The 16,621-nt window shown below is 41.2% G+C and overlaps 1 protein-coding gene across 1 annotated transcript in view; it reads right to left on the reverse strand.

Moving 5' to 3' along the window:
• The window catches only part of ncaph2.S (non-SMC condensin II complex subunit H2 S homeolog), a 39,345-nt gene that overhangs the window by 16,838 nt on the left and 5,886 nt on the right, over positions 1-16,621 (reverse strand). Inside the window, exons 2-10 of the mRNA XM_041588406.1 lie at positions 14,312-14,432; positions 13,391-13,492; positions 12,525-12,580; positions 11,343-11,424; positions 10,120-10,191; positions 9,769-9,848; positions 8,973-9,134; positions 3,595-3,609; positions 1,927-2,006 (exon numbers count right to left, since the gene is read on the reverse strand). Coding sequence (XP_041444340.1) covers positions 1,927-2,006; positions 3,595-3,609; positions 8,973-9,134; positions 9,769-9,848; positions 10,120-10,191; positions 11,343-11,424; positions 12,525-12,580; positions 13,391-13,492; positions 14,312-14,419 — 757 coding nt within the window. The 5' untranslated portion in view covers positions 14,420-14,432. The remainder of the gene's footprint in view (positions 1-1,926; positions 2,007-3,594; positions 3,610-8,972; positions 9,135-9,768; positions 9,849-10,119; positions 10,192-11,342; positions 11,425-12,524; positions 12,581-13,390; positions 13,493-14,311; positions 14,433-16,621) is intronic.

Below are 16,621 nucleotides of genomic sequence, written 5' to 3' on the forward strand. Positions count from 1 at the left end.
GTGTTAGGAACATGATGCAAATGTATGAGAATTTTCAAACTTATGTTGCCTTCATCTTATGAGTGAAGCCTCCGTGGTTTTCTTGCGGTTTCAGTTTAGATAGTTTAAGAATCAGTAACAAATATTTCACTTTAAATATATCCCTTCTAAATACTTTTATTAAGCTATGTATCATAAAGAAATATAGAAATTTTTTCATACTCACCGTAATTTCTATTTCCAAGTCACTTCCATGGCAGCATTCACCAACATGGGTTAATCCCGCCTATCAGGTCACTGGACAGGAAAGTGTTAACGATCGGTTTAAATACCTTGCTCCTCCCAGCAATCCTCGTCTAGTAACAAGCTCCAGAAGAAGGGAGGGAAGTTGGTGAATGCTGCCATGGAAGTGACTTGGAAATAGAAATTACGGTGAGTATGAAAAAATTTCTATATTTCCCAAGTCACCCATGGCAGACAATTCACCAACATGGGATTTCCCCAAGCTTAAAGATGGGAGGGACCATTATCGATCAACCAAAAAACTTTATTTAGCATGAACAACAGATTGCAAAATCTTTCTTCCAAACTTTGCATCTTGAGACAACATCACATTCAGTCTGTAATGACGAATGAAGGTACAAGAAGATGTCCACCTAGCAGCCTTGCAGATGAGGTCTGGCGGGACCCTGGCTTCCGCCGCCCAGGAAGTAGCCATGGCTCTTGTAGAGTGAGCCCTCAGGTCCTTAGGAATCTCATTGCCTGTCAACCGATAAGCTAGAGCAATGCAGGAGACAATCCAGCGGCCAATCGTAGATTTAGCTGGTGCCATACCCTTTCTAGGGCCCCTCGGAATCAGGAATAACTTGTCAGATTTTCGCCAATCCTTCGTTCGCGTCAGATAATGCGAAACGGCCCTCACCAGGTCCAAAGTATGCCATTCTCGCTCCTTGTTAGACTTTGGAGATGGGCAGAAGGAAGGTAGTGTAACTTCCAAATCGGCATGAAATTGGGAAATTACTTTTGGAAGAAACTCAAAAGATGGTCTCATAACCACTTTGTCCGGATAGACAACTGTGTCTGGCTCTTTTGCTGACAAAGCAGAAATCTCTCCAACCCTGCAAGCTGAGGTAATAGCGACCAGAAACAGGACTTTCAACGTCGCATGCCAGTCCGAGGCTTTCCGCAAAGGCTCAAAAGGTGAAGACATTAAGGCTCGTAAGACAATCGTAAGGTCCCAAGGTGGAACTCTGGATTTCTTGAAAGGACACACCCTTCTCATTGCGTTGAAGAACCGGTTAACCAGAGGCTCCTCCGCCCAGGAATGACCACACAATGCAGATAATGCGGAGACTTGACCTCGCAGAGTGCTTGTGCTAAGTTTTCTCTGGAAACCCCCAAACAAGAACTGAATCACCTGTTGGACAGTAGGATCTTTTGGGTCAAACTTGTGTTGTACTGCAAATTCTGCGAAACACTTCCAGACCCTATAATATTGAGCCGAGGTAGAAGCCCTCCGAGCCTTCAATAAGAAATTTACCAGATCGTCCTGGAAACCATATTCTGCTAGCCTCTGCCTTTCAATTTCCATGCCGTCAGTGACAGGGAATCCACTCCCTCGTAGACCACTGGGCCCTGGAATAACAAATCCGGCTGAAGAGGCAGTCTCAGAGGTGGCTCTACTGCCAAACTCTGCAGGAGCGGAAACCAAGGGCGTCTCGGCCAATACGGAATTATGGCTATGACCAATGCTTTTTCGACATCCACCTTTTTCAACACCCTCCAAATCATTGGAAAGGGCGGAAAGACATAACCAAATATCCTGCTCCAATCCTGGAGGAGTTCATCCATTTCTGGCCTTCCGAACCTTTGTACTACGCCTTGAAAGGTAAGCAGACATAAACTCCATTCTCCTGGTTGCAAGGTGTTGCGACTGAGAAAGTCTGCCTCCGTATTCTGACTGCCTGGAATATCTAAGGCTGTCAGCCCTTCTAGATTTTCCTCTGCCCACGTCATTATTGGGGCCAGTTCTTTTAGCAGTCGGGCGCTTCTGGTGCCACCTTGCTTCTGCACATAAGACACAGTTGTAACATTGTCTGACTGAATCTTTACCCAGGCATGTAGAATCTTTTCTGAAAAGGCCAGCAACGCCTCTTTCACGGCCCGTAGTTCCAGAATGTTTGAGGAGACACCCTGCAGGTTCCAATGACCTTGAACACTGCGGCCTTCCAGTACTGCACCCCAGCCTCTCTCTGAAGCGTCTGTCGTGATCACCACATACGGGGGGTTTGCAAGGACCATCCCCTGAGTCAAGTTTCCTACAACCAGCCACCAACTTAAACTGTCTTTGGCGTCCTCTGAAACTACAATTCGTGAATTTAGTTTCAATTGTCTTGAAGCATTCTCCCTCAGGAAGAATTGTTGGAGAGGCCTCATGTGCCACCTGGCCCACTTCACCATCTGGATCGTAGATGCCATGAGACCTAGGACCAACATGCATGACCTTACTGAGACTCTTTGTTGTTCTTTGAACTGTCTTATTTGTCTCAATATATGCTGTATCTTTTCTTGAGGAAGTGAAACTATTCCTTCCTGCGTATCCAGGTGTGCACCCAAGAAGACCATCCTTTGTGACGGAAGTAAGCTGCTCTTCTCCCAGTTTATTACCCAACCGAACTGTTGGAGTACCAGGATTGTTCTGTCCCTGAATTTCAGAGCTTCCTCTCTTGATGAAGCCACCAACAGAATGTCGTCCAGGTAATGAAATATAGGCACACCTTCTACTCTTAGAAAAGCCACGACCGTGACCAGGACCTTCGTAAATGTTCTTGGGGACGTTGAGAGGCCAAAGGGAAGGCAGGTAAACTGGACATGTTGACCTCTGAAAGCAAATCGAAGATACTTCCGGTGTGTCTTGTGCACTGGTACATGGAAATATGCGTCCTTCAAGTCCAGATTTATTAGCCATGACTGTGGCGGAACTGCTTGTAGGATGGACGTCAGTGATTCCATTTTGAAGCGCCTGCAGTTGACAAACTGATTCAGAGGGCGTAAATCCAGTACCGGTCTGAATGCCCCCGAGGCCTTCCGGACTAGAAAGAGCTTCGAATAGAACCCTAAGCCCTGTTGGGACTTCGGAACCCATTCCACTGCCCCTGAGTTCAGGAGTTGATCTACATACTCCTGTAACACTTGGTCCGAACCTGGTACCTGCGGGACTGAAGACATCTTGAACACATTGCGAGACGGCACCCTGTGGAATTCCAACTGATATCCTTCCTGAATCACCCTCAGGACCCATTGGTCTCTGATTTTTGAGGCCCAGACCGCATAAAAGGATGTTAGACGTGCCCCCACTCTGCTGGTCTGAGCCGGCCTGATCTCATTGCTTCTTCTCTGTATGGCTTGAGCTGAAAGTAGAACTTCTCCTATTGGGAGGCCTACTTTCCCCCCTTGTGGGCTTCCAATTCGTCTGTCTTCCGGCAGTCCTTCCATATCTAGGCTGTCTTGAACCCCGAAAGGACCTGTTAATGGGGGAACTAGGCCTCCCCCTTGACGCCTGAATCTCTTCTCCTGCGGCAAAAATACACTCTTGCCCCCGGAAGCCTTCTTAATGATGGAATCGAGTTTCTCACCGAAGAGCATCTCTCCCTCAAACGGTAACTGACATAAGTTCCCCTTAGAGGCTGAATCCGCCAGCCATGGCTTCAGCCACAAAGCCCTTCTTGAGGACACCGAAAGTGCCATAGTTCTTGAGGCTAGATGTACCAAATCTAGAGAGGTATCTGTCATGAAATCCACCGCTAGCTTCAATTCAGACAACATTTCACGTAACCCAGACCTTTTGACATTAGAAGAAATGGCATCTTCCAGGTTATTCAACCACACCTTCATAGCTCTTGATGTGGAGGTCATAGCTACTGCCGGTCTACAAGTTGCTCCTGCCGCTATAAACGTCTTCTTGAGATTGGTTTCGATCCGTTTCTCCATTGGATCACGGAAAGCTGCTGCATCATCCACTGGCAGCGTCGTCTTTCTTGCCAACCTTACCACCGCAGCGTCGACTTTAGGCGGATTGTCCCACAATTTAGAGACTCCTCCACCGGATACTTTTTTGCAAACTTCCCCTGGATAACAAACTTTTTCTCTGTTCTCTTCCATTCAGAGCTGATGATTTCCTTAATTGAATCATGCACCGGGAAAGTCACCTGTCTTTTCCTGACCGATGGGAAGAATTTATCTGCTGAACTAGTCCTAGGTAGCTCTTCCGAAAGACACAGCGTCTTCCTTACTGCCTTTACCAGATTCTCTATCGCTGTAGGATCAAATGCAATCTCTTCCTCAGAAAACACTTCTCCCTCCTCTGAGAGTTCTGAATGTGCGTCCCCAGGAGAATACAATTCTTCATCTGACACATCCGATAGAGACTCATATGGTAAATCTCTGACCCTCTTAGCTTTCCTCTGTACCCCAGAGGTAGAAGCAGTAGCCTCTTGCATGCCTTGTACTACAGCTTGCTTGATGATGGAGACCAGAGCATCCAATTGTGGGGCTCCTAAAGGCTGAGGGTCTGCAGACGCTACTGGGTCCGTAGCTGAAGCCGCTTTCTTTGAGAGAGTAGGCTCCCCTTTCTGCAATTCAGTTGACACATGTAGGCTGAAAATGGAAAAGACAACCATCAGCCACTAATTATCGTTCTCTCTCATTACATCCATATATCCACAGCCAGCTTACCTAGGACCTTTGGGCTGAGATCCTTTTCCAGAGCCAGGCTGATCCATAGTAACCTGTAATACATTATTCCATAAGCATAAATTCAATTACAAAAGCAAGATTCCACTGGAAAGGCACTCACAATCTGTAGCCGAGTGAACCAACGCTCTCCAACTTCCGGCGAAGTGTACTATCACATCCAGCCAAAACGCCAGCCTTGCACACATTGCCAGCGTCTTCTTATTGCGTCACTTCCTGACGCCGTTTTCCCGCGCGTCAGTCCGGTCGCGCGTCACTTCCGGGCGCGCGTCTTTCGTGTGCGCCATTTCCGGGCGCGCGACTTCTTTGAGCGCGCGTCTTCCGCGTGCGTCACTTCCGGCACGCGTCACTCCGTTCGCGTCAACTCAGGCGCGCGTCTTACACGCGCTTCCGCGTCCGTACTCGACGCGCGTCCGCGTCAGTATTGGCGCGTGTGCTCTTCCATGGAACAAAACACTTTACCCAGCCTCGAATCTATCTGAAACGGCTGATCCTCTGGACTGCTTCGTCCTCCTCTCTACCCTTAGGAGGGAATTCTTACAGCAGCTCCAGCACATAACCCTGCCCAACGGGTTCTTCTCACCACAACCCGTATAGGGTGCACTTGGAGGCATCAGAGGGGGAGAGAGAGAGAGAGAGAGGAGAGACCCACTCTGGTATGGTAAGCTTAGCAGCCTTTTAGCCATCTGTAGCAGCCTGTAGCAGTCTGTAGCAGCCTGTCGTGACCTGGACAGGAAAAAAGACGAGGATTGCTGGGAGGAGCAAGGTATTTAAACCGATCGTTAACACTTTCCTGTCCAGTGACCTGATAGGCGGGATTAACCCATGTTGGTGAATGGTCTGCCATGGGTGACTTGGGAAATTGCAATATTAAAGGTGTTTTTTGAATAAATGACATAACCACTGATTTATTGGGAAAAGCTTGAAATGGCAATGTGGCAACTGTTTTAAAATGTTACTTGAATCTCCTATGTATCACAACTTTTCATGTGGTGATTCTTTTATGTTGTCAGGCATTTAAATGGGGGATACTTACCCCCCAACAGCCCAAAAATGAATATTCTGTTTATTCAAACCACAGCCTGGTTGCTTGGATATACTGGACCCTTGCAACCAGATATCTGCTGATATTAAACTGGAGAGAGGTGTAAACAAAAAATGTAATAGTTCAGAAAATATAATATGAAGAATAACTGCAAATTGTCTCAGAAAATCACTGCAAAGTGGAGTACAGTCCCTCAACTTTTTTCCCCCAGAGCCTAAGAAAAGAATGTAGTCCATAATTCTACGTCAAATGATATTACACAACTCCTCCTGCAAAACTGCATTCCTACCTTCATAAATACGTCATTAGTAAGGAAAATCACAGTAACCTTAAACAGATTTCTTAAATTGCTTAGAACAGTGCTGTCCAACTTCTGTGGTACTAAGGGCTGGAATTTTTCTGGGCGACATGGTGGAGGGCCAATAATGGAAGCCTGTGTTGACCACTACCATTTTTTAAACCACAACCATGTTATCACAAGAACTTTTAAGACTATATCCATATTAATGGTGGTAACACACCAAAAAAAACAAATGGTTGATCATAATAAGACATGCCCTTTAATTTATATGTGGTGTTCCCCCCCTGTGAATAGCACAGCAACATCCAGCACATAATTAAACACCTTAGGGGCCCAATAATAACTACTTCCAAATGCTAACAGACCACAAGAGCAACCCCCACCAGGGTTATCTCTCACAGTATGGCACACACACAGTCAGAGTAGGGCAGGCAGAGTATCGCACACACACAGGCTGATTAGAAAGGCAGAGTATGGCACACACAAGCAACACAGGGCAGGAAGGATAGAGAGGGATAAACAACAGATAAACAACGCAGACACTCACATTCTGAGTCTGAAGTGTGAACAACTATCAGGGTCTTAAGTGAAAACAATGTAGGGGTGATTACAGATGTAAATAATGCAGGACTTTACAGCCTGAGTCTGGGATGCAAACAGTGCAGGGGCCAGTTAATCTCAGTACGGATACCTTCTAATTCTTATACAGCAACCAGTCTTTGAATTGGGGGGGGGTCACACAATGGTGGGTGCGGGCCACCAGTTGGACAGCACTGGCTTAGACAAGTAGCCATTTATATGCATACTTAAATTAAGACTTTAAAAGCACTTATGATAATTATACGTTTTAATTATTGAAATTAAAAATATGACATTTGTTAAGCTTAATAAAGTGTTACAACACAAATTTCAGGCAAATATATTCATATCTGAAAGGACATCAATCTTCCACCCAATAGAGCATCAATTTTCTGTAAGTATATAGTGACCCATACTTCCCATAGCAGCAAACAAACAACCTGGTATTGATGGCATACATCTGGTGATATACTATATTGTTGACAACGCTATAATTGGCGCAGCTCTATTGACAATATTAGTAACTAATGAATTATTGCCTAGGTGACACAGAGCTTTCCTTATAACACTACCACACAGAGGATAATTATAGTGTACTTCTTACACTCTCACCTTCATAGCTCACTTTATTACAAGCGAGCATCTGTAGAAATTCTCCTTGTAATCTACAAGAGTACGTCCAAGCTAACCACCACACAGAGTTATATGTTCTCGACCAATCCACAGATTGATAAAATACTCAGCCTCACACATTTCTGGTGTCTTGTTCATTCACAATAGATTTACCACTCAAGAATTCTTCCTAAGTGAGAGTTAGATTCCATGTGGATAGATACAAAAATCACATATCATAGTACCCACACTAATTATGCCCACACTTGCATTTACGTTTATGCGACACACTTAGAGGCAGCAATGATTAACAGATTAATTTTGAGGTAGATTCTAATTGTTCGATACTATAGATGCAAGGTTATGTAACTTTGCAAAAATAATAAAAATGCATGTTATACACTAAATGGCCGTATGTTGGGAGTTTCCTTAAATGAGAAGGATCTAGGGTTTTTTGTAGATAACAAGTTGTCTAATTCTGGGCAGTGTCATTCGGTGGCTACTAAAGCAAAAAAAGGGCATTAACTCAAGGGATAAAAACATAATTAATCCCTCTTTATAGGTCCCTGGTAAGGCCTCATCTGAAGTATGCAGTGCAGTTTTCTACTCCAGTCCTTAAGAGAGATATAAATGAGCTGGAGAGAGTGCAGAGACTAAGTGTATACTTGTGGATGGAGACAAATTATGAGGGTAGACTGTCAAGGTTGGGGGTTGTTTTCTCTGGAAAAAAGGTGCTTGTGAGGGGACATGATTACACTTTACAAGTACATTAGAGGACATTATAGACAAATAGCAGGGGACCTTTTTACCCATAAAGAGGATCACCGTACCAGAGGTCACCACTTCAGACTAGAGGAAAAGAACTTTAATTAGATGCAGCGTAGGTGGTTCTTTACACAGTGAGGTTGTGGAATGCACTGCCGGGTGATGTTGTGATGGCTGATTCTGTTAATGCCTTTAAGAATGGCTTGGATGATTTCTTGGACAGACATACTATCAAAGGCTATTGTGATACTAAACTCTATAGTTAGTATATATATATATATATATATATATATATATACGTTATGTGAAGGTGTGGAGGGGTCTGTGTAGGGATGCTGGTTTCATTTGGAGGGGTTGAACTTGATGGACGTTGTATTTTTTTGCAACCCGATTTAACTATGTAACAATTCAAAAGGGGTTCGCTTCATAGCATAATCTAAAACATGACTGGCATGTGATCCTTGTTCATCAGCACTTAGACAAAGGCATAAAGACTACAATGGATTTAGTGCTTAGCTTATCTGCTATTAAATATGGGCTTTAAAGCCATGCAGTTTTCTAGCATCTTTGGACCTGAAGGTAAAATACACTGTGATATCAATTGTTTCCCAGGGAAGTCTCACATATATAAGTTGCTCTTTATGGCAGACTGCGCTTCACTTCTTGGGTGCATGCCAAGGCAGCAAAATGACTTCAGGGTTAAAATGCTTTTGGTCAGCACTAGTGTGCTATCAGGGAAAATGTAGCTATACTCTGACTCTGCACAGCACTTTAGGAAACACCCTTCTAGCTTTCTAATTGCCCTGGCCTAGTATAAAAATGTTACAGAATACAAGAATTAAACTTTTCTTTGGTAGTTTACATTCATAGTTATTTCCCCACTGCCTTAAGCAACATGATTCCAACAAACATTACTGATCTGAAACAAAAAGCCTTCACTTTGTACCTTGTGCAAGGCTGACCTCTCCCTGATGTTGGATATGTTGTAGGAGCTGCATAGGGGACTTTCCAGCTAGTTCCAGCATAAATGCTCCACTGGGGTGAGGCGTGCAAGTGTTCATTCGGAAATCCTTCCTGCTGGCTAAGACCTCCCCTTTACGGCTGTATAGATGAGAAAAAGTAATTTCCAGACTAGAGTAGACCATACAGAAAATGTTTATAATAGCACCATAGTGCTATTAGACTCTGTAATGCAGAACCAGTTTAACATGAGCAGAGAAATACCATAATGAATGTTTGAATTCAAACATGGAGAGAATTTTTAGAGTGTATTTAAGTCACAGAATGATCTCTGTTTTAGGTATCTCTAATGAAGTCCTAATGAAAATGTTGGACACAAATGGTATGTGAATAAACATTTTTCACTAGTGTGTGCTGGTCCTACCTGCAAACTTGTACATATATATTGATATATAAAAAATAGGCATAGATTCAAATTAAAGAAAAACAAAACCAGTTTTTATTTTGCATTTCCCCGTGCAATTACTTTTCAGCCAATTGTCACTTGGAAACGCGGACTAACAGACACTGGTGCAGTGATTATCATAAAAGAGAAGGACAATGATTTTGTCCACCCAATATTAATAATAGCAACTGAGAGCTTGCATCAGACCAATGCTGTGCGTTTCAGTCCATCTAATCAGAGTGTCGAGAAAGGATGCAAAAATGTTTACTCAAAGAATAAGATTCAGAGGCTCAGCCAATCTCTAGCCAATACCCACAGATCTGCTCTTACCTACACAAAGGGTTATTTTTCTTCTCAAACTCCTCAGGAGGGACAAGTGCCATTGGAGTAAGTGGAACAATGTTAACTACCTTTAAAGGTAAACAAATAAACAAGATCACATTTAAAAAAATATCAGTTAGGGGGATGAAGTGAGCCAAACAAAAGTTAAGATGGTTAAATAGATTCGCAAAGTCAGAAATCCAGTGTAAAACCAAACAGAAGCAAGGCCACAAACCCACGAGGCACATGCAGAGGACAGAAAATAAACATGAATAGGGACTGAATTTCCAACAAGAAAATAAGTTGCTAATTTAAACACATAATATGAATAAACAGGTCATGCTACAAGTATAGACTTACATTGAGGACTTGTTCCTTTTTAATGTCCACATTTGTTTTCTTGGGGTCTCTTATATCATCTAGACTTAGAAACTATTAAAAAAACAAAACATATCAATACAATATTGATAACAATTTTCAAGTAGAATTAAAGTATGAAGATCCAAATTACAGAAAAAAATACATTATCTGGAAAACCCCAGGTCCCGAGCATTCTGGATAACAGGTCCTATACATGTATAAGGAATCGAAAAAAGATTCAGATATTAGCAGCTGACGGTTACATGCATTATCCCTTTAATTCTAATGTTACCCTGCTGGCAATGTTTCCTATCATCAGGTGTCATAAAAAAATTATATATATGTGTATGAACATGGGATGTTATTCATCTGATTATCAACACTGGTTAGTATAATTTTTTATCAGAAAAGAAACCATTATTGAAATTCCTGAATTATAAAAAAAACAAGCAAAAAAAAAATCAGGATTTGACTTTTTCTTTATTTTTGCTGTTTCAATGCTAAATTCCCACTTCATTCAGTATTATTTCACTTGTTCCATAATTATTATTGCTTATAAAAGTGTGTTTTTGTCTTGTCATAACCATTGTTTTATTAAAAGTGTTACTTTCTTAGGAATATTATCTGACAGGATTCCTAGTAATTAAGGAACCCGTCATCTGGATCTTCACACCATAAGTTTACGAGAAAATCATGTAAACATTAAATTAACCCAATAGGCTGGTTTTGCTTCCAATAAGGATTCATTATATCTTAGTTTGGATCAAGTACAAGGCACCGTTCTATTCTACAGAGAAAAATGAAATAATTTTTAAAAATCTGGATTATTTGGATAAAATGGAGTTTAGGTGAGATTGCCCTTCAGTAATACGGAGATTCCTGGATAACAGATCCGATATATCAGGAGTGCCCAAAAGGAAGATCGGGATCATCATATTTTATGCTTTTCATTCAGATATTTATTATGTTAAGGTTACATAAGAAATAATTGTTTGTTAAAATATAGCAATATAAATTCTCTCATGAATCAATGTAATATTTTAGTAATATTTTCTTTGGAACAGAATGCTAACAATACTGTTATGGCTGTAGATCATAATGGGACAACATCACTAAAAGTAGACCTCGCATTAGTAAAGTATAGACACTCCTGCCATATCTTTAGTTAGCAATTTTTTACCATTTTCTAGATGAATTAGGATTTCAGCACAAGAAAGACTTACTTCCTCTTCATCATTGCGATGTGCAAAAGTCGCATCCTTATCCACCCCATCTGCTCCTACAGAAGCTTGCTGCTGGTCCCTCCTAAAGAGCAATAGATGCACAAGATAACATATAGTAAAGTAAAATATTTTTTTACAAGTTCTGTTCTCAGCTTGAAGCCTTCCTATGCTTTATGTGATAACAGTCATACAAACAACTACATCAGTACAGGTTTAAAGCGAACATTCCATGTATTGAGCTACATCAAAAGTATAACTATAAAAATTGACATGGTTTTCTTTCATCAACTAAAAATTCTTTAACGGGTATGCATATCCTGGTACTAAACATACCCCACCTTAATAAATCCACAGCCTATATGAAGAGACCTTCATTAAAGAGACAGGGGACAAAAAAAACATTAAGTCAAATCATGTTTTTTTCCTTATGAACTGTATGCGCAAATAAAAGTGATTTCAATAGTGGGAAGTATATCAAAGTACCCCCTTTCCAATCAGCCACATCCAACAACAAAAAAAGGGAATGTTTATTTACAAAGAGGCCCAACTGAATAACACTGGAAAGGTACAACTCTAAAAACTAGCACAGCACTTAAACTCCCTGTATATAGAACTGTGTGTGTCATACAGTTAAGCCTCTTTGTAAATGAAGTTTGTCATTTTATCAACATTTTTCTCAAATAAAAGAACATACCCATCTATTGAACATGTTAAAAAATATTCCAACTTCTTACAAAACATTTTTACAATACACTTAACTGCCCAAACGAGAAGGAAAAATTTTGGGAAGGGCAGCTACCAATATAGGACTTTCCATCAGTGAATTTATGTATGAATATACATCAGTCTCTAGTGGTGTGCGGGACAACCTCAGTACCTGGGTACCAATTTCTCATTCGGCTAATCACAGAAGGGCAAAATTCTTTCCAGAGCCTTCCACCACCATGAATACCACTGCCCAGCCCAGCTCTAACACGGACCTGATGCTTTCTTTTATTAAGGCATGGTCACATGGCAGGTAGGACTGGGAAAGTGTGGGATAGGGTTTGGGCACAGGTCAACAGTTTAGCTAATGGTAGTCTTTTGACATTTCCACTACAAACTTCAAACTGAATCAGACTATCATTTGTTCTAAAACCTGTGTTCTATTGTAAATGTTGAAACGGAGGATAAAAGACTTACTTTTTATTGGAAATAAAATCCAGTGCCTGGTACACCAATGAGTAGAGGTATTCCACCTGATGAAAACAACTCATTATCACATTATAACAGACACCGACCAATTTTGGAAGCAATGCCATGTCTGCTGGTTCCAAACCTTGGTTATGGCAACACAATAAAATGTAGCTAGAATTATCCAGTCTAAAGAATAATTTATATTCATATATTATTGATAAGGTATGAGGATATCGTTTATAGAGTACAGATTCTGCATATTTTTTTAATTTATAAAAGTGTGCACAATAACGCATAGACAGAGTCAACTCAAGGTCGGAAGTGACTCTCAATGACGGCTTTCAAAAAAGGGGAATAGGGTGAACGTCACGCAAGTAAATCAGCATGCAAAATAAGAATTGAAGAACCTGAGGCTGCAGCATGTCACAAATGCATAGATGCCTAGGCAACCCCACAGTGCTTGCTTTGATACAGTATTGCCTAACCTAAAGTTCTCCTGCAAATGATGTTCAGCTTATGCCAACTACAAGTGGATGCTGTAACTTGTAAATAGCCATCCACTGCAAATGGAGGATGATTTGATAAACAGAATATTTATACGAGATAAATATGATTATTACACCTATGGCATCTGGCAATTGTTTTTGCAGATTTCTTTCCTTGCATGTCATTTCTATTAAGTTCGCTACCCTTGTGTATGTGCATAAGTGGCATGCAGTATAAAAAACTCTAGCTGTGCATCATGTACAACTTTATGTTAGTGTTATTCACAACAGTTCTGACCTTGCATTATTCTTATTTGCACAACCATCCATCTTTGTTTCTCTACTATCTGCAGTGCAAGGCTCTTTTGCCAAGTTGTTAACGCTTACCTTTTTACTGTAAATACATGCTGACCCCTGAATGAGAAGAGCAGCTTCTGCAAAGTTCATTGTAGTTTTCCCATCATCAAAGGAAATGTAGATTTGGTCCAACTATTAGTTATAAAAAATGAGGAAAAAACATGGGTTCACTCAGCATAGAAAATTAAATGGATACAGTCATCAAAAAATAACTCCCATCTTTTTTTCTTTAGATCTCACATTAGTATGGTTGTGCCTCAGATAAGTATCCTAATTAGTAGCCAGCAAAGGAATTCAGCTGCTTTCAACAAGCATGGAATCAGTGCACACACAGGGTGGATTTCAGACCATATGAAAGATGCTACATGTGACACTACGATAAATTCATATAAATCTTGTGCTAGAATAGTTCTGGGTCTGTTAATCAAACCTGCCATAAAGCAAGACAGGGCTTATGTTGCGTGGTAGAATTATTATACGAGTACTATTCCTCCATGCAAGTTTATAATGTTATGTGGCACAAAGTTTTCTATAAGTAAAGGAATACTTTTTCCCCACCAGCCAAAACTACACACTACTTTACAAATGTTTACTTTGGTCTGAAAACACTGAATAGTTGGAATTTTGGCTGCAGTATTTCTAACAAACTATGAATGAGCAAAATGACAATGCTAAATTAATGCTGCGGTGCCAATGCAACCCACTGACCTCATGCAAGAACTGCCAGAACATAGTAGATAATAGGGGCAGTCAAAGTAATAAAAACTGTACCAATGTATGAAAATTTACATATCTACTGTTTTCTAATGGATTTTCCAAACAATTCATTCAAAGCAGCTTGTAGTCCTTTATATTTATCTATTTAAATGTCCTGCAGATTTATTTTTTTTGTGTGTATGGGTGAACTGCTTATTGTATAAAGGCTGTGGACAGCTCACAAACATCCCCTACCTCCTCCAAGTATTCACCCAACTGAGCTGCTACATCCACCTCCCAATTCTTCGTCAGGTCCCTGACTGGTTGCAAGAGGTGGGTGAACCGGGTCTCTGCATCATCCATTTTTCACGTTTACCTAAAAGTACAAACATAGTCAAACAAATTACAATGCAGCATTAGTCTTTGTTAAGTAGTATTGGTTGATAGAAAGGGCAGTATTCAGTTTAGTTATGCAAATATCAATATTATCCTAGGGCAGGTTTAAAATTATCCTTAATTACTACTATTACTTTGCTTACAGTTAATGATCATTAAAAGTAAGCAGTCAAAATTATTGGCTTTCGGCACACTAACTGTAAGCTGTGAAAATTGAACTGTGTTACAACTTTAGTACAAGTGTACATGTTACAGCACACCCTGATTAGACTACTCTGTACAGTTTCAGTGCAATCATGTGTGCTTGTCGTGTGCAAAGGCTTGCATCAGTGGAGGAAAGGGAAGCCAGAACAGCAGCAGGATTCACCAAGTCAATCTCACTCATGACTGGGATGCCAGGACCGGGTGATACGATTCATGCAATGTGATCTGATACATGATCCAATTGCATTCACACCCACACCATGCTTATTTTAAGTTTTCAGTCAGAAGGAGGACCTGGCCCCTAAAACTAGGCAAGTGCTTAGGGCACGTAAGCAAGGTACTTGCCTAGTTTTAGGGACCCAGTCCTCTTGTTGGCTGGAAGTTAAAATTCATTGTGGTGTGAATGCAAATAGATCATGTATTCAATCACATCGCTTGACCCAGTCCCGGGCACCATGATCATGCTTGAGATTGACTTGGGGGATCCTGCTGCGGTTCTGGCTTGAACTTGACTTGATCGGAATTGCACGGATCCAGGACCATCTGATTGGGTCTTGGAGGAAGTGAGGGTAGACTGCAAGTCCAAGGCTGCAGCTGGGCTGAGCAAAACAGTTTCTACTTCTCTTTTATTATCTCCTTTGGCTACGAAATCATTCTATGGGTCCAGGACTGTCTGACTGTTTGTTCAGGGAGGGAATGAGGGCAGGCTGCAGAACCAAGGCTACAGCTGTGCTGAGCAAAACTAGACACCATTTAGCTTTGCTTTAGTCATCTTCCCCAGTGGTAGCGAAGACTAATTGCAGGAGACTAATCTCCTTGCCTGACAGTACCCTTAGTGCACTAGGTGAATTCAAATTTTATTCTTAAAACAATGTACTGAAGGAATACCTTCTGTCAGTTTCCCCAACATTGCTGCAACTGTGCATAGCAGTTATAATGGTGCGCCACTGCACACCTCTATTCACGCAGCGGCGCACTCAAAGTTCACAAGAATCGCTCCATTCAAAGTTTTTTCTTTAGTTAAAAAACATTACTTTATTAGATAAATCTTGGTATTAAGAACAGCGTCCAAGGTCTGACGCGTTTCGTGTCACTGCACTTCCTCAGAGACCTAAAGGTGCGCCACTTTTGCAACTGTCGTTTTAGGTGGCTGAAGGTGGGAGCAGTACTAGAACTGACGCGGGGCCGGGTACAACAAACGTCATGGTGGATTTGCGCATGCACAAACTTCCGGGAGGCCCCGTTGCAATCGCACCCCCTGTAGATCTGACACTTGGTGGAGTGATCCCAAAAAGCACTTCCCTGGCTCTTATCATATATACTTTGTCAATCAATAAAAATCCTTTTTTGTAATATACTTGTTACAGTATGTTGAAATTTCCATTTCACCCATGCCCCCCCCAAGTGCAGACATAAAATAAATTAGAATTACATAATAAAAACTGCGCTATTTTGAAAAAGGAGTTTACATTATTATGTTCCACTACAACATTCCTTCCAGCCAAACAAGATACATTTCTCTAAAACCATCCCTCCTAACTCCTAAAGCTTTTACTTTAATAAATACCTAAAAAAGCAACCAAGTCACATGAACCTTACTCGTGCCTTACACGATTAGTCAGTTACAACCATGCCTCTTTTACCTCAATATTTACACAATATGATCCATATGATCAGAATGTGACAAATAGCATGTGCATTTTACTACTAGTAGTACATCTATACTACCCATATATATCCAAGTGACAAATATATTCCATATTTCCACACATAGCCCTTTTTATGACATGTGCAAAGTTATACCAAAATATTACATGACATGCAAAGTTATCCAAAGGTGACATGACAGTTGCTGCTGAGTGACATTAATGCATGTGAGGCGTTTCGCAGACCTGACATCTATGATCTTCCTGACATCTATGATCAGCACAGAAGGCTGAAATTTAACAAAAACAAGATTAAAGA

The sequence above is a fragment of the Xenopus laevis genome, chromosome 3S (assembly GCF_017654675.1).
Source record: "Xenopus laevis strain J_2021 chromosome 3S, Xenopus_laevis_v10.1, whole genome shotgun sequence".
Lineage (NCBI taxonomy): Eukaryota > Metazoa > Chordata > Amphibia > Anura > Pipidae > Xenopus > Xenopus laevis.